Source organism: Hyperoodon ampullatus (assembly GCF_949752795.1).
Source record: "Hyperoodon ampullatus genome assembly, chromosome: 4".
Taxonomy (NCBI): Eukaryota; Metazoa; Chordata; class Mammalia; order Artiodactyla; family Ziphiidae; genus Hyperoodon; species Hyperoodon ampullatus.
Genome location: NC_136917.1, coordinates 118,487,123 through 118,512,916, shown reverse-complemented (window position 1 = coordinate 118,512,916; position 25,794 = coordinate 118,487,123). Strand labels below are relative to the sequence as shown.

Sequence of the window (25,794 nt, the reverse complement as noted above, 5' to 3'; positions counted from 1 at the left end):
GCTCACCTCTTTGTGAGTCTGTAAAATGGGACACAGCAATACCTACCTCATCGGCTTATCATGAAAGGCAAGTGGGTAAGACATGGACATCACTGAAAACACAGAGCAGGTTTTATGGAGGGGTTCGCTGTTATCACTGTTTAGGAGGAAATATTTCTCCCCGAATTGCATCCAAGCACAAATTACAGTAGGTCTTTCTGTATTCATTTAATCCTTTCAATAACCCTGTGAGGTAGGTTAACAAGAAAAAAACCCAAAGAGCAGTTTTCTTTTCCTTCTTTTGGAATCAACAGTAGCTTTACCTGCACTCTGTGGCTGTGACTGACAAGGGACCAGGGCACTCAGGAGGTGGCTTCCTGCCAAACCACCTTGAATTTTTTAGGTGCCTGGCTCTCAGGTGTCCAGATTCTTATTGCTTCACTTTCTGGGCCAGCAGTGGCTGCAGGAGAAGCCAGGGCTCAGGTGTGTGACTGTGAGGCGATGACCAGTGCCACCCAGGGAGGCTGCACCCTGCCTGCTGGACCCTCAGTGGTCAGATGGCCCGCTCCCAGGGGTCTGGGTTGGGCCATTTGGAGAGCCGTCTCTAAGTGTCTCAGACAAGTTTCCAGATCTCATCCTAAAATGGGTAAATGACTTGAATGCGTAACATCGAAAGGCTTCCAGCCCGCCCTGCACGTTAGCAGCGAGCTGTTTGAACGAGGCAGGAAATACACTTAACCTTTTCTTTCACTCTTCTTTTTCTCATTAATTTTCATATTTATTCCATCTGGCTATATTTTCGACACACTGTAAACTGATTTGAATCCTTTTTGGAATCATAAGTGGCAGCCAGGAAGTGGAGGGCGGAACCAAGGGCGCAGTGATGGGGCTGAGACGTGCAGATGGACCCGGGAGAGGTTAGGCAGTTAGAACCCCAAACTCCGGCCACGGGCTGGCTGGGGGAGCACCTGGCAGGGTCCCCATATCCCTCCAGGGACACCAGCCCCAAAGACGCCTTCCAGAAGCTTGGGTGGCTGCAGACAGTCGTGGAGGAGAGGCAGAACGACAGGGCAGATAACACAGGACGGCTAGTTTTTGAGATCACATGACACACACCCGCAAGAGGCTGAGAAATAACTAGGAGACATGCTTCAGGAAGAAGTGAGCTGAGCTGGCAGTGACTCAAACCATTGCAAACTGAGCATTCGAAGTCAACACAACTCACTTTGCTCTCCCTGGGCATGCTGACCTCCCTCCTCTTCTATCTCTATACCTCCTCTGTGGATTCATCATCAGATCAACCTTCCTGAAGCTTATGGGGGAGGAACTGCAGATGGGAGACGAGGTGACTAGCCGCAATACGTCCACTGATGGCCCGCCATGTGCCAGAAACTTACTCCTTCAGGCATCCTTTGAGGTAGGTTGGTTTATTCCCTTATTACAGAGGAGGACACTGAGGCACAGAAAAGTTGTTTACTTGCCTGAGGTCACACAGCTAGTAAATGGCAAAGCCAAGATCTAAACTGAGGTCCGACTCATCCCCTTTTTATAAATGCCAGGAGGAATGATTCATTCTTTGGGACCCAGTGAGCTGTAGGTGTTTGATGGAGCCAACAGTAGATGCCAGGAGACAGGAGACCACTACATTTCCATAGACTTCTTACTGTCAACACACTGGTCTCCTCTAGTCTGCCGCCCAGATGCTGCCACCTCTGTTGAAGGGGCCTCCCTCCCTCAACAGTGTGGAGGCCTCCGCTGATAAGACCAAGTGGCAACTCCTCACTTTCAATCTGTCTCAAACAACTCCTTGTGCTCCACACCCTTGGCTCTGACTAGCCACACTCAAGCTGAGCTGTTATCAGCCACACAAAATCAACAGCAGCAATCCAGGCAATAAAATGACTGCAAAAAATTCATCTTTGCACTTGAGGTCAGCTAAGGGGCCAAATCGAAACTCTCAACTCAAGCTTGCTAAATCAGTCAATCCCACCCCAGACATAGCTCTCAGGCCCCAGGTCTACATCTAACATCAGCGTGGGGCAGATGAAAATGCCCCAGGAACCTCGGCCTCCCCCGACTGCAGCACCCTCTGCAGGGTTAGGTGGCTGGAGGGGGCCCAGCACGGTTCAAAGGCATCACTGGGAGTCCTGGGAATATTAGCTGAAACATGGATCCAAGACCAAGCACTCGGGAGCAAGTTCCTGTACACCAGCCCCAGGGGAGGCTCAAGAAATGTCAGGAATTGGAAGAGAGGAATGCATGCCTCTGGGTGCCAAGGTTAATTGGGGACAGGACCAGAGAACAACCAAAAGAGAAACGAGAAACCAGAAGCTGGCAGACTCAACTGGTGAACTGTCTTTCTGCAATCTTGTGAATCCTGAAAAATGGCCATACTGAATTCTAGAACCCTGAGCCAATCACTTGTCCTGAGCTGCTTCTCCAGGTTGGCAGTGCCCTGGGGAGTGTCAGGCATCAGTCTGCCCCTTGCTTTATGCCTGCCTGGAGCCCTCAGTAGCCACATATGCATGTGTAAACTCTTCCAGACGATGGGCCCAGCCCCCTTGATTTTGTAATAAACGTCACTGGCAGACCACAGGAAATTGTTCCTTCCAGAATTCCTGAGCTCCAGGCCTATATGTCCCATTGCCTACTCAACTTCTCCACTCAGGTGTCTAGTAGACATCTCAAAGTTAACGTGTCCCAAACCGAACTGTGAAGCTTCCCCCTCAAACTTGTCCTTCCTTTAGTCTCGGTCAATGCCAGAACCATGTTTCCATTTCTTCAGGTCAAAAACCTTGGAGTCAAAACCCACATTCAGTCCATGGAAAACCCCGTTGACTCGATCTTCGAGATGTATTATATGAGATATATACAGAATCCAATTGTGTTTATCACCTCCAAACACAAGCCACGGTCATCTCTCTCCCAGGTTATTTATAATAGCCTCCTAAATGGTCTCTTCATCTCTACTTCCTCCTCCTCTGGCTATGCTCACCCAGAAGCCTCTGTTTTCTTTTTTAAAATAAGTCAGATCACATCACATTCAGCTAAAAAACCCCCCAAAGGCTTCTCATCTTACTCAAAGTACTTGCAACAGGGAACTCCCTGACAGTTCAGTGGTTAGGACTCTGCACTTTCACTGCTGAGGGCCCAGGTTCAATCCTTGGTCGGGGAACTAAGATCCTATAAGCGGCGCAGCACAGCCAGAAAGAAAAAAAAAGGACTTACAGTGGCCCACCAAGCCCTACTGACCTCCTCCTATTCCACTCTCCCTTGCTTACCTACTCCAGCAACCCTGGCTTCTTGTTCTTCCTTGAATATGCTATGCCTGCTCCTGTCTCAGGGCCTTTGCACTTGCTGTTTTCTCTGCCTGAAGTGCTCTTCCACTCTTCCCCCAAATATCACCACAGTTCTCTGTGACAGTTCTAAAATATGTTCACAAATTCTTTGCTACTCTCCCCTTCAAGAGGTGGAGCCTAATCCCTCCTCCTTGACTTAGTGACTCAATTCTAAGGACTAGAATAAAGCAGAAGCAATGGTGTGGGACTTCAGAGGCTGTTGTAAAAAGCACTACAGCTTCCTCCTCATTTGCTCTCTCTTGGATTACTCACCCTAGAGGAAGCCAGCTGCCATGTCATGAGAACACTCAAGCGGCTCTGTGGAGAGGTTCACATTGTGAAAAACTGAGGCCTCATGCCAACAGCCATGGGAGAGAGCCACCTTGGAAACAGGTCCTCCAGCCCCAGTCAGGCCTTCAGACGATGCAGCCCCAGCAAACTGCTTGACTGCAGCCTCATGAGAGATCCCAAGCCGGAACAACCCCACTAAGCTGTTCCCAGACTCCTGACCCTCAGAAACTGTGAGAGAATAAATCTTTGTTGTTTATAGCTCTACATTTTGGGGGCTTTCCTGGTGGCGCAGTGGTTAAGAATCTGCCTGCCAATGCAGGGGACATGGGTTCAAACCCTGGTCCGGGAAGATCCCACATGCCGCAGAGCAACTAAGCCCGTGCGCCACAACTACCAAGCCTGTGCTCTAGAGCCCGCGAGCCACAACTACTGAACCTGCACACCACAACTACTGAAGCCCGTGTGCCTACAGCCCGTGCTCCACAACTAGAGAAGCCACCGCAGTGAGAAGCCCGTGCACCACAACAAAGAGTAGCCCCCGCTCGCCGCAACTAGAGAAAGCCCACGCACAGCAACAAAGGCCCAACGCAGCCAAAAATAAATAAATAAAATAAATAAAATTTTTAAAAAGCTCTACATTTTGGGATAATTTCTTATGCAATGATAGATAATCAATATGCTTGCTTTCTTATTCCTCTCAAGCTTTTGCTGCATTCCTCAGCTTTACCCTCCACATTCACTTCCTGAATTCAAGATTCATCCATTTTTTAAGCTTGTTCTGATGCTATTTTTCTAAGGACTTGGCCTGGGCTGATCTTTTTTCACTACCACATGGGCTGGAAGAGGCCACCAGGTTTTAGATAGTGACAAGGTCATTCAGTCTCTTTCTTAAGAACAGGTCTGCTACAAAGACAAGCACCTTGAATGCTGGTGGGTATGTCTTTCATACATGACCGATGATTGGTTTCCAAGGAGTTTAGTTTAGTCAAACAGGCTCCAAAAGACACAAACAGTCCAAGTGGCAGACATCCCAAGTGGAGGCTAATCTGATTGTCCTTGGTGCCAGTACACTCAAATCTGTCATGTGTGGCCAGCCTGCAGTCATGTGGCACCAGAGGGGCAGCTGTATCAACAGGTCCAGGGCAGCTGTATCAAGGGCCCTTGCAGGTCCACACACGACGTGGCCAGAGACGGAGTTTCAAATAGGGGAGAAGGAAAGAATGATTAGGGAAAAAAGGAAAAGGAAACCCCCTCGTACAGAAAGGAATTGCTAGCAGGCCTGTGTAGGGAGGCAAATCCTATAGTCAGGGCTGCATTCTTGGAAAGCTGCGCGCCCGCTGCTGTTGTGTGATCGCCACTGCTGGTTATTTGCTCGTTAGCTGGGCGTGCTCTGAGGCCCTTCCAGCAGGTGGTATAACCTGACACTTTGACCAGGATAGCTCCACCCGGACACAGACTGCCACAATGTCCTTGGGATACAGCGTCTGTTCTGTTGTAGGGATAAAAATGCCACATGATAAAAAGACATTTTCTGAGTTTGTGGCATTGTGTGTCCTTTGGGTGACAGACGTACCCGGGAGGAACAGTCAGCCGGGTTCAGGCCCTTGCTCCACATTAACCATCTGTGGAGGTCGCTTTACATCTTTGGGCTGTGGTTTCCTCAGCTGAAAAATGACCTTTTTAGCTCCCCTATTGCCTTCTGCCTGCAACCTTCTCTGAGTAGCTGGAGACGCACAGTGAAGAACCACAGGCTGTATGTAGGTAAAGCAGGCAACACAGAACCTGGCCCAGAGCAAGGGGTGTTGATATTCAAGATAGTAATAATCTTTGGCCACTGGAGCAAGTGGCCCAGCAAATCCCTCCTGCTAGGCCCTGCCCAGTCTGCTTCCCTTATGAAGCCCTGTCTTACCCACCCAGCCCGCCAACCTGCAGAACCCAGGTGGACACCCTTCCCTGTTTGCCTCCCTCTGAGCCCTTTTCTGAGTCTCCTTCTCCCTTCTGTAATCAGCTAAGCCGACTCATTCTTTACTGCAGTGAAAAACGACTGGGAACAACTTGCTGTATCAGGTATTCAAGGTGTTCGCACTTCCAAAAGGTTAAGGCAGTTGGCGTTAACTCTTGACTGGGCTGATCTCAGGCAAAGTGGATAGGACTCCAGGGAGAAGTGGCAGGGATGGGAAAGGCCGCAGGGCTCATGGCGCTCCCCTCTTTGGGCTGAGCTCTTGACTCACCTTTCACAGCGCCCTGACCTCTGGTGTGGCAACTGGCACAGCTGATTCCATGTCACGTGTCACGGGGCAGGTTACAAATAGCACAGGGATTAGCAAACCCATCCCCAAACGCCCGGTTCAAGGGCAGAGAAAGTGAGCAGTTTAAGTCCGGCAAATCATTAGCGACTGAGAACCAGGAAGGGGGTTCGATGGCAAAGCGGGACTGCGACGACCATGACGACCATACGTGTGAGTCTCGGAGCTAGAACCGGATGCCTGTACGCTTCGGGCATGGAGGACCCTTGTCTCACACGCTAATGGAGCGCACTTTTCTGTGACCTGGTGTCTCTACAACCTCTTCGTCGGGGAGCTCGCGGCGAGGGTCTAGCCCCAGTGACCCCAGCCAAGGTCTCCGGAGCGGCAGGAGAGCCACGGGCCCCCGGGTGCACCCGTCCCAGAGGGCGCGGCGGCGGGAACGCGGGGACCCCTGCCTGGGCGGCGATCACACCGAAGAGCGGGGCAGGCGCTACCCTTTCTTCTCCACCCCCGGCCCAAATTCTGGGCTCTCGGCCCGGAAGGGAACCGGCTCCCTTCACGCCGCCCGGACCTCGACCGTCGCCTCGCGAGTTGGGACAGCCAGGAGAACCCCAACTTGCCGCCCCGTGCCCGCAGGGCCACGGGCCAAGGAGGAGGAGGAGGAGGAGGGGGGGGGGCGTTTTCCCGGATTACTCGCGCGCACGGTCACGGACGCGGAAGCCGCCCGGTCCGCCGCCCCTCGCTCCCCACCCCGGAGCCGGGCGCGCCTCTGGCCCCCGAAGGGCAGCACCCAGCGGCGGCCAGCTCCCGCCAGTCCGCCCTGCCCTGCCCGCGCCGGCACCGCCTCCTCCGTAAACACCGCGCGGCCCGCCCTCTGCGCCGGGACACGCAGGTGGGAGTGTGCGGTGCGGCCCGCCGCCCGGGAGGCCGCGGGTGGAGGCGGGCGCCGCGCTGCCCGCCGACTGCGGGCGCAGACAGCGCCCTCGCAGGACGCAGTCTCAGGTAAGCGCTCCTGGCCCTGCGCTCCTCTGCACTCCGGGAGCCCGCGCTCTGTGGCCGCGGGGCGGGCGCTGAGCTTTGGGGTCCAGGCTGGGAGCGAGGAGCGGCGCAGCGCGGAGGAGCCGCACTGCACCTGCGCCCGCGGGGGCCGCGCGCCGAGCTCTCCGGGCTGGTGTTGCGCTCCGGCTCTCGAAACCCACCAAGCTCTTTCCCGTAAAGGACTTTTCCTCTCTTTGCGTCAGTACCCAAACACAGAGAGCTTTGGACATGGTGACATGCTGCTGATTTGGAAATGTCCTTTGGGAAACAGCGTTGGGGAGGTGAATTTGGCTTTGGGGAAATGAAATGTAGGTTGGTATTTGGAAAAGGTTTAATCTCCTATTAGTGCAGATGTCTCTGAGTCAGTTTGTGAGCGCATCTATGGGGGTGGGGAGGGGAGAGAGAACGAACTACCCAAGTACTATTTTGGATGGGGGATTAACACCTATGCCAGGTGCTTAGTCCACTAGTCCATGGAAAGGAAGCTACAAATCCAGTTTTAGGCTTTACTAGTATTGGGGAATTTGCCTTAAGGCAGTTAAAGCCTTGTGACTCACGACAAAGTCAAGGTATCAATCCAAGGTACAATGAATTGATAGGACTTTGTGGCAGAGAGTCACCCCTCACTCATGTCTTCAGACCAGCAAAAGATATTACAGGACTCAGAATTTTTTTTAATTAGTGCAATACTTTAAATGTTTGTTTCAGCTTAATTACATCTTCATAAGTATAGTTTGTCCAAGCTTAACGCGGAAGCTTGTTTCCCACCTCTATTTCCTTCTTTCTCCAACTTCCTTCTGATTGTATCTTACTTTTTCCAGGAAAAGCACTTCCTAGCATAAGACCAGTTGTTTTCTTTCTTTACCTAACCTGACCCTACTTGGACATGATTTGGGTTTGTCAAGACGGTCTTGGCTTTAGTGACTCAATCTTGAGCTCCTTCATGTGACCATGGATGCAAGTGGCACAAAGTATTTTAAAGTTTTCTTTCCTTGAGCAAGTGAAAATGTTCTTTACACTTGGGTTGTCTTTTTGAGTGCCCCAACTTGAAGGGTCCTGGAAAAATATTCCATTCATTAGAGTAAGACAAGATAACTGGATAATAAAGTCAGGGTGTGTAAGGTAGACAATTCTTTACCCACTGCTCGGGATACATTTAATATATGAGAGCCTTGAAGTACCGGGCTTGGGTGGTCTTATGGAAGGTGCTTTGCCACTTGATTTCATGTATACTCTTCTTTCAAAGTCAAGTTCTATTGCTGTTTAGTGTTTTGTAACTGGTGATTTTATCGGCTGCTTTTTTTAACTGGGTCTAAACCTTTTTGTGGAAGTGGGTGGCACCACGGAAGAGGGTGAGCAAGAGGCCACCTGCCCACCTGAGGGACAAGGTGCTACCAGACCCCCCTGGGTTATCCCAGAGCCAAGTAGCCAGGCCACCAGATTTCAGGGCAGCCCCAATGTGTGCCTGTTGGAGAACTCAAGAGTCACATTTTGACAGAATTAACTTAAAATCCACCAAACTCACTGTGTTCCTGAACCGCCTTCCCATTCAGTTGAAACTTGGATCTCCCGTAGATGTAGCCTTAGGATAAAGCACGGAATGGAAAGTTGCTGCAGCCTAAAATAGGAAATGGAAAGTTAGTTACTGAACGAAAATTTACCGACTTGGAAATACTCATAGCAGCTGTGATGAAATGTGGGATGTTTGTAAATCAGAAACAATCCCTGTGGTTCTTCCTTCACTCACCATTGTTTTTATGTTTTTGGTTTTGGTTTTTTTGGGCCTGGAGAAGTGAGTCTGTTAAGACTCATAACAGGAAAAGCCACACCCAGTTACTTTTGTTGCATGGGTTTTGATTTTTCAAGATACTCTTAGGTGCATGGTAATTGCATTTGCCCTTCTTGCATATCTTTATAAAATTACATGTTCAGGAGTTTCTGAATGCCAGTTCCTCTGACTCATGAACCAGTTCATTGTGCTACAGTGTATCCGTTGCACAAAGTTCTATTCCCTATGATTTCATCCTAGTGTGATCTGGGAAAAAGAACAGGGCGGGTCAGAAACACCTGCGCGCACTTTAATTTGGTATTTGGTTATGTCTGCAGAGTTGTTGAAACCATTGAAGGGAAGGAACACATCCCACCCACCTCGGGGAAGTGGCCTCTTCTGGCCATGTCTCCTGCAGCTGCTGCCGAGCCAGATGGGGCCCAGGGAGACAGGCATGTCACCAAGCTCATTTTCTTCCTTTTTGTCATCGGTGCCATCCTGCTGTGTGTGGGAGTCCTGCTCTCCATCTTTGGGTTCCAGGCATGCCAATACGAAACCCTCCCAGACTGCAGCATGGTGCTGAAGATCTCCGGGCCCGCGTGTGCTGTGATTGGGCTGGGGGCTGTGGTTCTGGCCCGCTTCCGGGCACGACATCAGCGAAGTGAGGAGCGCCTGCGAGGCAACCAGGGGGCCTCCGACCGAGCCTTCCTCTGTGGAGAGAGCCGCCAGTTTGTCCAGTGTCTCATCTTTGGGTTTCTGTTCCTGGCGAGTGGTATGCTCATCAGTGTACTGGGCATTTGGGTCCCCGGGTGTGACTCAGACTGGGTGCAGGAACCGCTGAATGAGACAGACACTGCTGACTCAGAGCCCCAGATCTGTGGATTCCTGTCCCTGCAGATCTTGGGACCCTTGATTGTGCTTGTGGGATTGTGTTTCTTCGTGGTTGCCCATGTTAAGAAGAGAAACAACTTGAATGTGGGCCAGGATGCTTCTGAAAGTGAAGAGAGACAGACCCAGAACATGGAGCCCGTCCAGGTCACTGTAGGTGGGTGGCTGTCCTTCCTGTTCTTTTTTTTTTTTTTTTTTGCCGTACGCGGGCCTCTCACTGTTGTGGCCTCTCCCGTTGCGGAGCACAGGCTCCGGACGCGCAGGCTCAACGGCCATGGCTCACGGGCCCAGCCGCTCCGCGCCATGTGGGATCTTCCTGGACCGGGGCACGAACCCGTGTCCCCTGCATTGGCAGGCAGACTCTCAACCACTGCGCCACCAGGGAAGCCCCTCTCCTTCCTGTTCTTGTTCATATCACCATGGCTGTAGCATCAAGGCTTCACTGAGCTGCTGCCGGGTCTGGCCTAGATTCTCTTTCTCCTTCTCTCTCTTTGTCCCTGTCCCTGTCCCTGTGTGTGTGTGTCTCTCTCTCTCACACACACACACACACATACACGCACGCAGATGCACACAGACACAGTTCTGCTGCTGTACTTATCCCCATAAGAATCCTTGAGCACATCATTTCCTCCCAGCAATTCCTTGTTATCTAGCAAAAGCATTGGGACATTAACTTGTGACCTTAACTAAGGTCACAGAGCAAATAAAGAGGAAAGTGAGAGGATCCTTGAGGAAAGCCTGGGAGCCTTCTAAAACCTAAGGTACCTGCCAAGTGACCCTGTTTCCCCTGTTATTCTCACACCAAAGACTTATGGCACTTCTGGTTGTTGGAAATGTGGTTTCTCATCCCTGGTCATCCCTGACTGGCTGTCTTTGGAAGTCCTTAACCTCTCCTGGTCTTACTTTATGTATTTATAAAATGAGCACTGCATTTCTAAGATTCCTGTCAGCACTAATATCTAGGATTCTGAATCTGTCACAAGTCCATTGGTCTTCCATGTTTTGAGGGAGTCTTCTGTACTGTTTTCTGAATCATTCTTCATTTTCTGTATCATTTCATCCTTGGCTTCAGGGTCAGAGCAAGGTTTGGAAGCAGTGGCATAGACAAGGATGAAATATAACAGCACCTGTCACTTCTTTCCTCCATGGAGTGCCTACAGAGTGTCCCTTTGGGTCCCCAGGGATCTGCAGAAGGGCTGCATCACCATTTCCCAGAGTCAGGTCCCCACAGAACCATACAAGTAGCTTTGGCCTCACGTTCACACAGACAAAGAAAACACCCCATTGCTGCTCATTTTTGCAAATCACTGTTTTATTTCAGTCTCCCACTCTGAAGCCACAGCCTTAACATGTAAAAGGCTGGGTGGGCAAAGAGGATTACAGAGCAGAAACCGTGGAAGGAACAGGGAAGGAAGGTGGCAAGTGAGATGTTTCTCGCGGGTGGGGCTGTCTGTCGAGCTGGTGGTACTCACTGTGGGGATTCCCTGGGCTGTGGGCCTTGCATGGTATTGGCCTCAGAAAGGAAGGACAGATGGATTTACAGACGATCCTTGTGTTCAGCCAGGGTTGAAGCTCCCAAGTTACTTATTTGTGTGTTTATATAATTACGGTGACAACATCAATATTAGTTATATGTTAATAATAGCAAACAAATATATAGGGCTTATTCTTGGGCCAAACACCCATCTAGGTGTTTTAGCATGTACTCGTCAAGGGCCTGTTGTGTGAAATTCATTCACACCTACAACAATCCACTGAGGCAGATGCTCTTAGTGTCTCCATGTTAAAGAAACCAAGGGTCAGGGATCCCAAGTCACGAACTAGCAAGTGGCAGAGCCAGGATCCTAACCGAGGCGGTGGGCATGCGTATGCTGTGGCCCTTGCATAGCGCCCTCCCCAGGCACTTGCTGTAATTCTGTTTCTGCAGGCTTCATCCTTCACCAGGTGTCCTGGGTTGTTGTTACATGACGAAAGGGCTCACCCAATATTGTAGATGTTCTTAGTTCTTTCAGGGGACACAGTGGAGTCCAAGTAAATACACTCATGAGACACTCATGGTCTTCCACTTAGTTGCGAGCATTTCAAGCTGTGCCCTTTGGGTTTACTATCCGGGAGTTTTGGGGCCCAGCCTTGTTCCTGGTGGTTGGAATGGGGGGCGGCAGGGAGCAGGGCTTGTGCTGGAGTGACTCCTGGGCGGTTCTGTCCTGATGTTGGCACTGCATCGTTTAAAATCTTTTCCACATAACCGTTTAAGTCCTATCAAACCTGTGAAAATCTGGCACATTGTCTTTCTCTCCTTTGGTATTATGGAAAAGGGTTTACGTTTTTAGAAATCATGCCTTTTAGCACAGTTGTTAAGACTCCAGGCATTGTCTGTCAATGGTCAGTTCTACCTTGTGAGGGAAATTGGGGTGATCAGAGGCAGTTCTTGGCTAAGTGCCAGAATGCAGCTCTTCCCAGAATGGAAGACAGAAGAGATAAATCAAGATGCATGATATCTGCATTGTGGGCACACCTAGTGCTGGACCCTGGATGCACAAGCAGGTGTATGGTCAACTCACAGAGGACATCAAGTCTTTCAGGACATAGTGGAAGGGAAACCCCAGGAGCATGGGACTTTCCGGGGAGAGCAAGAGGGCTGGGAGCTGACCTGGCAGAGGGGTGGATAAGCCTCCAAGATAACTGGAGACTCTGAGTGCTTCCTTGTCTGTGTTTGATAGGTGATCAGCCTGCCTTAGAGGCTTGTTTCCAGATCCTTTGTCCTACAATGTGTAATTAAAGTGAACATTCAACCTACCTTCCTCTGACCTACCAAGACCTTCTGAAAAAATTAAATGAGAATCCCAAGACAACCACTATGCTTTTTCCAGCTTCGGTTAGTGACGTATATTAAAAGCTTGAACTGCCATCTCCTTGCAGAAGGAGAGATGGAGTTAATGAATTTTCTGCAGGGCTAAGTTACTTCTGGGGAGGCGACTGAGGCATCAAGGTGGAGAGTGGAACCACTGGCCAGACTGCCAGTTGGGAATGTTTCTTCAGACATGCAAATAGGTGCCACTTGCTGGTGGTTGTGAAGAAAGTCCCTTTGAGGATGTGTTACAGTTGAGAGAGCTTGCTCCGTGCTCAGCGCCGTTTTAACCCTGCACACAAATCCAGTCCTCCTACCTGTCCTCTGAGGCAGCTACAGTTACAGCCTGCCGTTTACAGATGTGGTGGCTGAGGGAGGCCTAGAGAGGGCACATAAATTGTTCAGGGCCATGCTTGGTGGGAACTGGCAAGTGGAACCCCGGTAACTCTAGAGAACCCTGCAGCTACCTAGGTGAGCATCAGCTCTGCTACCAGTACAAACCATCTCCTCCCTGCAGGGAAGTAAAGTCCTCGTTCCTCTTTCATTCTTCCTGAGCTGTCATTTGGTGCTACCAGCTTATCAGAGGCCACCCTCAGACCCCTTTGTAGTGGTGCCCACATGTCTAGAAGGTTCTGGGCAACTCATCTGGTACATTTTGTGTTGGAATCAAATTAGAGCTTGCATCTGGTCCCCAGTTCTCCTCGCCCAAACACAGGGATGTCTTCTGGAGTGAACAGTACCAACAGAAATGCAAGAACACCCCCCCCCCCCCGCAAAATCCTAGCTGTTCTTTGAGTTTGACTTTCTTTTGTAAAGTTTGGAAGAAACGTTGGTAGATAAAAGAACTCTTCAAGTGCATAAACCACAACTATGGAAATAGGGATGGTGGGCTGTATCGTGGCTGTACTGTCATTTGTTCAGAGGTTGAACCTGCATTTGAGGAATGGAGGCACTTTATCCAACAGCTAACTTCTGAAGAATTAAAATTGTAAGTAGAAAACGAGAAAAGCTTTGTAGCAGCAGACATCCCAGGGGAAGTAAGGAACATTGTTAGCAAATGCTTCACAGAAATGCTTTAGCTCAGACTTGCTATGAAATATAGGCCCACTATTCTTTTTTTTAATGTGGCAAAATAGACATAACATACAATTTACCAGTTTAATCATTTTAAAGTGTAGAGTGGTATTAAGTACATTCACCATGTTGTACAGCCACCACCATGATCAGTTCTTGGAAGTTTTTCATTATCCTGAACAGAAACCCTGCCTGCATTAAACACTAAGTCCAGTCGCCCTAGCCTCCAGCCCCTGGCAACCTCTGCTCTCCGTTTCTGTAAATTGGATAGGCTCACTTTTAAATTCTGGTGTTTTGACCTTTTCTATAGATGGACCAAATATATAATTAATTTCTATGGCTCTTGCTCATTTGCTTGCATTTAGTACTCATCTATCATCAATGAAATGTTGTGTTTCCTTAGGTGATGCCGTGATCATATTCCCACCTCCTCCACCACCTTACTTTCCTGAGTCTTCAGTTTCTGCAGCTACTCGGAGTCCTGGGGCTGACAGTTTGCTCCCAAGTGAAAATCCACCTTCATATTACAGTATTTTTAACTATAGGTAAGACTTTCTGTTTGAACGTCAAGGGTAGGAAAGTTTAACCTTTTCAGGCCTGTGTCTACATTCAGGCCAAATCAGCTTTAAGGCTATGGTAGAGATGTAGCCATCCAAGTATGAGTATCTTTTTGGCTGACATTATGCCAGAATTATTGCCTTAATATTCCTAGTACTTTTCAGGAAACTTTGGGCAGCACATAAGTTAAAAATTATAAAAGTGGTTATGCCGGGTTACTATGAAGGCTTCTCCAGGCATCTTTATATGGTCCTAGCAGGGCTGATCCTCAAAATGCTGCACAAACCCATCAGCCATCCCAAGCGCTGGAGCAGAACTCAGGAGGCCCCTGCTAAGTTAGGCTTTGCTGCTTTAGACTGTGGGAGGGGTGAGGGTCCCAGGGGACCTCCAGCAGGTACAGAGCATTTCAGTATCTAATGGAGGTACTTGAGTGGCCGGCTAAAATCAACCTGCACCCTGACTTGGCCACGCCAGGCTTCTCCCGTCAATATTAAGTTGTTCCCTGGGCCTCAGAGTCTTCTCTGATTGACCGAAGAGAAATATGAGATTCCCATCCCCATCTCCCACGCTTTCCACATGCCACAAATTTGGAGGCGTACCTGGGGTCAGATTAAACAGTGTAAATATAAGTGTTTTTCCTTGAGGCAGAGGGATGCCATTGAAGGTTGTGGAGTCATGGCAACAGGATCTGAGCAGTGGTTAGCACAGCTCGTGATGGGGAAAGGCTGGGGGTGACCAGACCGGTGAGGAAGGCTTCTCTCACGGACAGGCTGAAGGTAACAGGAGCCTGGGACTGGGGTGGTCAGAAAGGGAGGAGTGTGTGAGGATGTCTGCTGTGGAGGACGACAGGGATGAAGAGCGGAGATCATGATGTCAAGGGTGAGTGACAGGGACAGGGAATGTCCCTGACTGAGGAAGACAGAGACGGGGCCTGTGTAAGTGGGAGAAGATGGTGAGCTGGCTTGCAGTAGAGGGAGAGCGAGGTGTGGGCCTTTGAGCCAGACTGGATGGGCCAGGTCTTGGGAGAGAGATGCGGTACTGGAGATGAAATGGCAAAGAGGTTGCTGAAACCAAGAGGGCAGGGCGACAGAGACCTGTGGAGAATCCATGGGCGGGGAAAGCATGAAAGGAAGGAGTTCTGGGAAGCGTCAGGGACGAGCAGGGCTGGAGGAGGCTCCGTACCTTCCCACGGAAACCAGGGTGAAGGAAGTGAAGGCAGGATCACTGGAAAATCTCACAGGGCTAAGCAGGCCTCAGTGAAAAGTGGCTTTTGAGACACTGAGACACGTGCATTTTTGAAAGCAGTGAGAAGCAGGACCTGAGAGATGTCATGAGTGTGTTAGGGACAGGGGCTGCCATACCTGGTCATTCATGTTTCACGGCACGTGTTCTTGTACTTCAAACCAGGTAATGAGCTGGAGATCTGACCAGGGATGAATGCAGGAGTTCCCCTGTGTGGGTGAAAGGGAGGTTAGGTTCTGGACATTTGTAGAATTCACTTAGTGAATTTTTGTATTCTTTTCTCCAATGATGAACTTCCCAGAGCCCTAAAATAAATGTCTGTTTCTACTGCTACTAAAAACTACTCCTACTGCTGTTGCTATGCCAGAGTCTGCCTTTTCTTACATTACCTTAGGTCATTCTCATAGTTACTTAGAAGGTAGGCACTGTCATCATCCCCATTTTACAGATGAGGAAACTGAGGCTTAGAGAGGTTAAGTAACTTGCCTGAGATCAGACAGCTAGAAAGCAGCAGAGTAGAAATTCAGATGCAGGTCTGCCCTTTGCTAGACCCCGCTCCATTAACCAGTACATCTTCCTTCCTTCAAGTTTTTGGCTTAATGATGTAATTGTCTCTTTGCATAAGTTTGTCTACCTTCCATGAGCTGTCTCAGAAGATGAAATAGCAGACAAGAGTAACTGTGTGTGTGCATGTTCTTTTCAGAAGGCAGCTATGTGTTTGTACTCTACGTCTTTTCAATGACAAGGGAAATGACAACAGGAGTGAGACAGTCTTAAAGTAACCATGAGCTCTAAGGACAGGAAGGGGTAAGAAATCAAAACATATCTATGCAGAATAGAATATGGAAGAAATTACTCTGGAGACCCTTGCACATGTTTCCAAATGCATCTAATTAAACATGTGACAAGAACCTGGGAGTTAAGGCATGTGACTGAGTCCTTCTGCTCCCTTTCATGTTCTCTCTCCTTCTTCATAGGATCCCAACTCCTGAGGGCCAAGGCGCAGCCTCTGAGAGAGATTGTGAATCTATATATACTATTTCTGGGACTGCTTCATCCTCTGAGACCTCACACACTCCCTGTCTCTCATTCGAATTGCCTCCCAGATACGAAGAAAAAGAAACTGCTGCTACCACATCCTTGCCTCCATCTTCTGAGCCTTCCCCACCATGAGCCATGGACTCCAGTTCAATTTTTTATAGAATCAATCACTATTTAATTTGTTTTTCTAATAAAAAAATACAATAGAATCGGCTATGTCCTGACTTCCTGGTGTAGTATCCACATCAATAACAAACCTTCCAGATTAAGCTGTCAATGCTTCAGACCACAGGAGAGGCTGTGTGCCTCTGGCTGGGAAAATCTAAGATGCTTCTCTCATTGAGGGCTCCTACTCTGGGAGGTGGGTGGGATCGTTCATACTGGTGGATGAAAAAACAGCGGCTCGGGCTTCCCTGGTGGCACAGTGGTTGAGAGTCCGCCTGCCGATGCAGGGGACACGGGTTCGTGCCCCGGTCTGGGAAGATCCCACATGCCGGGGAGCGGCTGGGCCCGTGAGCCATGGCCGCTGAGCCTGCGCGTCTGGAGCCTGTGCTCTGCAATGGGAGAGGCCACAACAGTGAGAGGCCTGCGTACTGCAAAAAAAAAAAAAAAAAAGCAGCGGCTCAGAAAGGCTCATTAACTTATTCAAGGTCACATTGCTTCTAAATGGTGAGGTTGGGCTTTGAACCCATCTAGCTAGTTTCCGAAAGCCAGGTGCATATCTCTACCCTGTGCTGTCAAAGGCCAACCAAAAGTACTGGTTAATGTTTAGCTTGGCCCATTGGGTTTCCAGTGTTCATTGCTTCTGGGGCAGAGAAACCAGATTACTTTCCTCATTTCTTTATTATTTCTTGCTCCTCTTCCCTTTCTTCTCCCTCTCCTCCTTCGTTCTCCTTTCCCTATTCCTTTTTTTTTTTTTCATTCTGAAAGAAGGTAGTGAGGGTAACTAGGTAACTTTCACTGGGACACTTAACCAGCATACTGATATCCTAAAGCCTTCTTATAGTGATGTGACATTTTTGGAGAAGAAATTTCTTGGGGCACTTTGGTAACTAGATTTCCCCTGGAGAGATTCATGAGGGATGAGTCTTTCTGTACTATAAGGTGCCCGACTGTCTGGACCACCAACTTTTATTCTTATAAAACTATTGCTGAACAAAAGCGTTTGTACAGTTGGGTGCAATAATAAATATTTATTTACTTCTAGATATAAACCTTAAAAATAATCACTAAGTATTACCAATTCTGCCCAGGAAAAACTGATTTTTAGAATCTAAAGTCTGTAGGAACTTAGCATTTTTGTTAACAAAATTTGATGTAGCAAAAATGAACTTTTTAGGCCTTTTACCACAAGCCATCATCCCCATAAAAATCAGTATTATCCAGCATTTAAGTGCCTGAAAGCAGAATTTAAAGGCGTTAATGCTCCAATAGTTTAACTGAAGTAATGACTGATTTCATGGGAATTGCCACTGCAGTAAATCAGGGGTAACAGTCTGTACCAGCAGGACTGATCTATTTCTAAACTGGATGTTTATTGGACTGAACTGCTCTTAAAATTCTGCTTTTTTTTCCTGGAAGGTTAATTATTCACATTTTAAAATTAGAACAAAGGGTAGATTATCACCACTTCCTTCTGCTGTTATTTGCTTAAAGTGAATAAGCTGAAACTTCTAGGTAGAATTAAACACAAGTTCTCATATAAAATCAAGAGCATTTTTAATGGCTCAAAGTTAGGGTTTGTAACTGGGCATTTTACTTTTATATGCTAGTAAACTTAAATGGCAGTTGTTAGCAATGCTTAGGTATAAGTTGGACCTTCTGGTTGGGGAAGTCTGCCTTACCTCCATCAGTCTCCGCAGTATTCAGCCAAGTGGGAACAGACGAAGCCACAACAATGAAAGGGGTCCCCAAGCATGAGATGTTTATTGCGGGACTGAATCGTGGGCAGCTGAGCTGGGACGAATCATTTAGTCATACGAAGATGCATTCTTTGCCTATCAAGGTTCTGGCAAAAGATGATAGCTTCTGAAAACCCATCTGGTGGTCTGCTACTTATTTTCTTTATGTGTTAACTTTTTTTTTGATGTGAAATTAATCGTATAAGATAAACCATTTTAAGGCGAACAATTCAGTGGCATTTGTTAAATTTACAACGTTGTACAGCCACCACCTCTATCAAATTCCAAAATATTTTCATCACCCCAAATAAAACCCCATACCTAGTAAGTAGTCACTCCCCACTCCCTCCCTCCTCCCTACCTCCTGGCAACCACCAATCTGCTTCTGTCTCTGTAGATTTCCCTTTTCTGGGTATTTCATATAAGTCATATCATACAATATGTGAACTTTTGTGTCTGCTTCTTTCATTTAGCACTCTGTTTTAGAGATTCATCCACGTTGTAATGTGTATCAGTACTTCGTTCCTTTCTGGAGCTGAATAATATTCCACGTATGTATGTGCCACAGTGTATTCATGAGGGGCATTTGGGTTGTGTCAGCCTTCTGGCTGTAGTGAATAGTGTAGCTATTAACATTCATGTACAAGTATTTGTTGGAGTACCTGTTTTCAACTCTTTTGGGTACATACCTAGAAACGGAATTGCTGGATCATACGTGAACTTTAAGTTTTTGGGGAGCTGAACACTGTTTTCCACAGAGGCTCCACCTTTTTATATCCCCACCAGCCCTGTACAAAAGTTCAATTCTTCCACATCCTCACCACCACTTATTTTCTGTTATTATTATTGTCATCTGAGTACAAAGTGGTATCTCATTATGGTTTTGATTTCAATTTCCCTAATAACTGATAATGTTGAGCATCTTTTCATGTATTGTTTTGAACACCAAACATTATCAGGAGCATAAGAAATCTTACTCCAGGTTCTCCTCCTATGGCATTGGGAGGTATGAAAATAGTGATGAGGTCAGCAATTTCAGGTGGAACTACCCACACCAGGTGCTACCATCCTGCCTCTACACTATGAAAACCCCTTCTTGTGATGTCTTTGTCCTCCTCTGGAGGTCAGTTAAGTGGACTAACTCAATCAACAAATTCTAATGAAACTGAAGGGACGAGGTAAGGTCCCTTTGGTATTTCTATGAGCTATGGAGGAATGGGCAGGCTAATGAACAATTGAAAGCTGAGGGGGAAGGTAAGTATGTGTTCATCCAATTTCCATCTGAAAAGTTGGAGTGGAGTGAGGAGAAGGGCATTTAAAGTTGGTCTTTTTAACACTATCCCTATCAAATTACCCGTGACATTTTTCACAGAACTAGAACATATAATCCTAAAATTCATATGGAACCATAAAAGACCCAGAATTGCCAAAGCAATCCTGAAGAAAAAGAACAAAGCAGGATGCATAACCCTCCCAGGCTCCAGACAATACTACGAAGCTACAGTAATCAAAACAGTATGGTATTGGCACAAAAAAAGACATATGGATCAATGGAACAGAATAGAGAGCCCAGAAATAAACACATACACAAGTTTATACAATGGAAAAAAGATAGTCTCTTCAGTAATGGTGTTGGGAAAGCTGGACAGCTGCCTGTAAATCAATGAAGTTAGAACACTCCCTCAGGCCATACACAAAAATAAACTCAAAATGGCTTAAAGACTTAAACATAAGACATGACACCATAAAACTCCTAGAAGAGAACATAGGCAAAATATTGTCTGACATAAATCATAGCAATGTTTTCTTAGGTCAGTCTCCCAAGGAAACAGAAATAAAAACAAAAATAAACAAATGGGACCTAATCAAACTTACAAGCTTTTACACAGCAAAGGAAACCATAAACAAAATGAAAACACAGCCTGCAGAATGGGAGAAAATATTTGCAAACAATGAGACCGACAAGGGCTTAATTTCCAAAATATACAAACAGCTCATACAACTCAACAACAACAAAACAAACAACCCAACCCCAAAATGGGCAGAACACCTAAATAGACATTTCTCCAAAGAAGAAATACAGATGGCCAGTAGGCACATGAAAAGATGCTCAACATTGCTAATTATTAGAGAAATGCAAATCAAAACTACAATGAGGTACCTCTTCACACCAGTCAGGATGGCCATCATCAAGAAGTCTACAAATAACAAATGCTGGAGAGGGTGTGGAGAAAAGGGAACCCTCCTACACTATTGGTGGGAATGTAAGTTGGTGCTCTCACTGTGGAAAACAGTATGGAAGTTCCTCAGAAAACTAAAAATAGAATTACCATATGATCCAGCAATCCCACTCCTGGGCATATATCCAGACAAAACTATAATTCAAAAAGATACATGCACCCCTGTGTTCACAGCAGCACCATTCACCATAGCCAAGACATGGAAACAACCTAAATGTCCATCAACAGATGACTGAATAAAGAAGATGTGGTACATATATACAATGGAATACTACTCAGCCATAAAAAAGAATGAAATAATACCATTTGCAGCAAAATGGATGCAACTAGAGATAATCATACTAACTGAAATAAGTCAGAAAGACAAATACCATATGATATCACTTATATGTGGAATCTAAAATATGACACAAATGAACCTATCTATGCAGCAGAAACAGAATCATGGACGTAGAGAACACACTGGTGGTTGCCAAGGGGGAGGGGGTTGGGGGAGGGATGAAGTGGGAGGTTGGTGTTAGCAGATGTAAGCTTTTATGTATAGAATGGATATACAACAAGGTCCTACTGTATAGCAGAGAGAACTATATTCAATATCTTATGATAAACCATAATGGAAAAGAATATTAAAGAAAGAATGTGTACATATGTATAACTGAATCACTTTGCTATACAGCAGTCATTAACACATTATAAATCAACTGTACTTCAATTTTTAAAAAATTAAAAAAAAAGGTAAGGTGGGCTCTGTGACAACCTTGTGTGATGTGACTGTTGGCCTTCTGGTTAATATGTAGAGGACTGAGGCCATGAGAGTTGTGGGTTTCTCCTGAAGGGGGTCATTATTCCAGGGCAGCTCACAGGAAAGGAATGCATCCAGAGATAGGAAGTAGACCTCAGAAGGCAGCCTTAGGTGGGCAGAAGAGAGATGGTAGTTTGGTTGGAACCGCAAGGATCCATGATGATAAGAATCAAGATGATTGTTGAAAAAGTTAAATTCCTGAGTCCCATTTCAGACTGGCCTAATGCATCCAAATCTCCAAGGGGGTAAAGTTTATTGTCTGGGAATCTTGAAACACTTCCTGTGAGGACAACAGAGGGAAACTGTGGAGGCAGCACCCTGTGGGCTAGATTATCTGGGATTATGAGCTCCTTGTTTGTGACTTCAAGGCCTTCGGGAGGGTCCTGTTTACACATCCCAGCCTGTGCTAAAGGTCTTTGAGGGGTAGGATGTGGGTCCCCAGTTAGACCCCAGTGCCGATGAGGGCTTCACACAGCTGCCCAGTCCTAGCCTTCTAGGCAACTCTGCACGTGATTCATGAGAGAGCCCCAAGGGAGTGCAGAAACAAAGGCAGGGTCGTGTCACCTGCCCTTTCCTCCTCTATTTCCAGACTGGGGAAATTTGGACTCATTTTTTAAGGAAGGCATGGTTTTGTGTTGGAAGAGGTCAATGGCTACATGTCTACAACTGGAAGCATCAAAGACATTTATCAGGATAAGGCAGAGTAGAGCAAAACACTAGCTGGGTTGAAATGGAAAATGCTGGAGATTGTCCAAATGGGCAGAAGTTTAAAAACTGCCTCAGACAGGGCCCCTTCCTCTCAGTGCCTTCCAGCCCCTGATGGACCAGTCAGTGTGGTGGGCTGGGCTCTGCCAGCTGCCACCCTGGACACAGGAAATGGAGATTCCTGAGCCTCTGGTATAGAAGCTTCTCCAAAGGAAAGAGAGGTCGGGAAGCACACTGAGGGGGTGGTGAGTGGGCTGGAGGGGTGAAATGTCCTCTCACTGTTAGTGGGCAACCATGCATGGTTGGGCTGCTTCATGCCATGAGCCCTCCTGGGGTATTGCATACCTGGAATTCCTGGAGTATCATGCATGCTGCCACCAATCTGAGTACCCCAACAGGAACAAAGGGGAGGATATGGATGCAGCTTTTGCTAGTAAGGAATGTTTTGGTGGGGGGGTGGGCAGAGATTCCTGCTGAGCAAAGCATGTGACTGCTTGGATAGGCTATCTGTGTCTTGCTTCGCTCAGCAGGGTGCGCAGCCCTCTGGTTGGGTGTGGCCAATGCTGAGAGTACAGGGTGACTTCATGCCCTCACTCCCGGATGGGGCAGGGTGGCAGACAGCAACCTGATAAGGAAGGGAGTTAGTCAGGCGGTGATTTAACTGCTCTGCGTGTTCTCCTGGAGCCTGCTCAGGCCTGAAGGTGCGGTAGTTGGGCAGGGCAGTTTGGTGGGCGTGGATGAGCCACCACTGCTGTCATGTGCCAAATCACTCATAAGACAGTTCCTTAAAGGCCTCTGAATGAGTGAGTGAGTCCTGCCTACAGGTGCTGGGTGGCCAAATGGCTTATTTATTAGGAGTTTTCACAAAGGCAGAGGCCTGTCTCTTCCACAGGATGGAGAGGCTTGGGAAGGTCCTGGTCTCTACAAGGGCTATGGTTCTTCCTCAAGCTCAGGGTCCTCCTGGTGGCCCAGACCCCATGTAGGAAGTAATCACTTCCCCGTCTGTCAAGTCTCCCAGGCCCCACCAGACACTCTCTGGTGCTCCTGCCTTCCTTCAGGCCTTTAGGTGCTAAGTTGCTCCAAGATTTCCTTCCTCAGGCCCTGAAGCTCTGCTCTCTTGGCCCCTTTTGTCCAGCTGGAGTTTTCCCATAGGAGTCTGCAGGGTGGGAGCCAGAGCACCGCTCTGCAGGTGCCAGACCAGGCTGAGCTGCTTTCCCGCTGCCACTCCATGAGCACTAACAGTTGCTTGCAATCCGCGGGTGGAATCTGGCAGAGCCTGATGTCCTTCAAAGGGTCTGTGTCCTTCATGGCTGTGTGCTGGGGTGGGAACTTCACACCTGGTTAGACGTGTGTGGCTTTGGGCAGGTCGCTGCACTGCTCCCATCCTAGCCCATCTCTGGGGTGCCCTTCTGCTCTGGATAAAAGCCAGAATTGTGGCCCAGCTTCTATAAGGGTCTCCTCTTTCCATAGTAGGTTGCTGGCTTTGGAATTCTTTCTCTGTTTGAATTACAATTCAATATTACTACCATTAAAACTACTAAGTAAAGTAAAAGATTTTTTGAAGTTTTTAGATCCTTAAAATATATCTCACTTAAGCACATATGTAAACTTAGAGTACTGTGTGGAAAGTCATTTAGATAATTATTTTTCTTTGCTTTTATATTACTGATTTGATAAACAATTAGGGTCATTTATTCCCGTTAATATTCAATATTAAGATTAATTTTAATTTAATTTTTGAACACATAAAACATATACTATTTGAAACGATGTGCTAAAAAAAAGTCTTGGTTCTAGCCCTTTCTTATCTACCCTGTTCCATCCCCCCCTTCTAGGTCATCATTATTTTGATTAGGTTCATGTATATACTTCCAGTGTTTCTTTGTTGATATATATGTGTATATATATATATATGTATATATGTGTGTATATATGTATATGTATATATACATACACCTATATATATACACACACATATATACGTATATACACATATATATCTATATATATCTACATATATATCTATATCTATATATGTACATATATACAATCTATATTTACATATAATAATACATATTGCAATATATGTGCTAATATATAGTATATAATATGCTAATATATTACAATATATACTAATATATAGCATATTATATATTATATATACTAATATATAGTGTGTAATATATAGTATTTTATATATCTATTTATTTATTTATATACTAATATATGCTGCTCAGCACCTTGCTTTTTTTTTTTTTTACATCTTTATTGGAGTATAATTGCTTTGCAATGTTGTGTTAGTTTCTGCTGTACAACAAAGTGAATCAGTTATATGTATAACATATATCCCCATATCCTCTCCCTCTTGAGCCTCCTTCCCACCCTCCCTATCACACCCCTCTAGGTGGTCAAAAAGCATCGAGCTGATCTCCTTGTGCTATGCAGCAGCTTCCCACTAGCCATCCATTTCACATTGTGCATCTGGCTTTTTTCATCTAATAAATACCTCCTGGCAATCATTCCATATAGAGAGATCTTTCTCATTTTTTTGGTATTAGCTACATAGTACCCCGTTATGTGACTATACCATAGTTTGTTCAACTATTATGGACATTTAGGTTGTTCCTAAACTTTTTTTTTTTTTTTTTTTTTGGCTACGTTGGGTCTTTGTTGCTGTGCGTGGGCTTTCTCTAGTTGTGATGAGCGGGGGCTACTCTTCATTGCGGTGCGTGGGCTTCTCATTGCGGTGGCTTCTCTTGTTGCAGAGCACGGGTTCTACGTGTGTGGGCGGCAGTAGTTGTGGCGCCTGGGCTCAGTAGTTGTGGCTCACCGGCTCTAGAGCTCAGGCTCAGTAGTTGTGGTGCACGGACTTAGTTGCCCTGCGGCATGTGGGATCTTCCTAGACCAGGGCTCGAACCCGTGTCCCCTGCATTGGCAGGCAGATTCTTATCCATTGCGCCACCAGGGAAGTCTCCTAATCTTTTAATATTACAAATAATGCCACAATAAATAACCTTGTGCTTATGTTGTTTTTTATTTGAGTAGGTGCATCTTCAGTGCAAACTTCTAGAAATGAGCTATTTTGAGAGGTAAATGCATATGTAATTTTGTTAGATAGTGCCAAAATTTCCTCCATTAGGTGTCTGCCATTTTGCAATCTCATTAGCAATACGTAAAAGTGCCTATTTCCTAACAGCTTCATCAATAGAGTGTGTTATCCAAATCCAACTTTTGGATTTTTGCCAATCTGCTAGGGAAGAGATCATATTTCAGGGCAGTTTTGTTTTGTTTTGTTTTGTTTTGTTTTGTTTTGTTGCGGTACACGGGCCTCTCACTGTTGTGGCCTCTCCCGTTGCGGAGCACAGGCTCCGGACGCGCAGGCTCAGCGGCCATGGCTCACGGGCCCAGCCGCTCCGCGGCATGTGGGATCCTACCGGACCAGGGCACGAACCCGTGTGCCCTGCATGGGCAGGCAGACTCTCAACCACTGCGCCACCAGGGAAGCCCTCAGGGCAGTTTTAATTTACATTTCTCTATCTATGAGTGAGACTGAGAATCTTTTCAAAGAGCTTTTTGACTATTCTGTGATCTATCTGTTTATATTCTTTGTTCATTATTTATTGGGTTGTAGTCTAGTTTGGGTTTTTTTTTTTTAATTTAACTCAATTCTTTCTTGAGGCAAGCAAAGTAACTTTTCACTTGTACCTATTAGAGAGATATATTGGGTTAGCCAAAAAGTGCCTTAGGTTTTTAAGTAAAAATAAAAGACACATTTTTCATTTTCACCAAGAACTTTATTGAACAACATACTCACCCTTTTGTTCCATTACCTTCT

The 25,794-nt window shown here is 46.8% G+C and overlaps 1 protein-coding gene across 1 annotated transcript; it reads left to right on the top strand.

Moving 5' to 3' along the window:
* Positions 1-9,065: 9,065 nt before the first annotated feature.
* TMEM171 (transmembrane protein 171) lies at positions 9,066-16,512 on the top strand (the record flags this gene model as incomplete). Its single annotated transcript, XM_079703131.1, has 3 exons — positions 9,066-9,705; positions 13,874-14,015; positions 16,248-16,512. The coding sequence occupies 3 exons, from the start codon at positions 9,066-9,068 to the stop codon at positions 16,441-16,443; spliced, it is 978 nt and encodes a 325-aa protein (XP_079559257.1). The 3' UTR covers positions 16,444-16,512.
* Between the last annotated feature and the right edge of the window lie 9,282 nt (positions 16,513-25,794).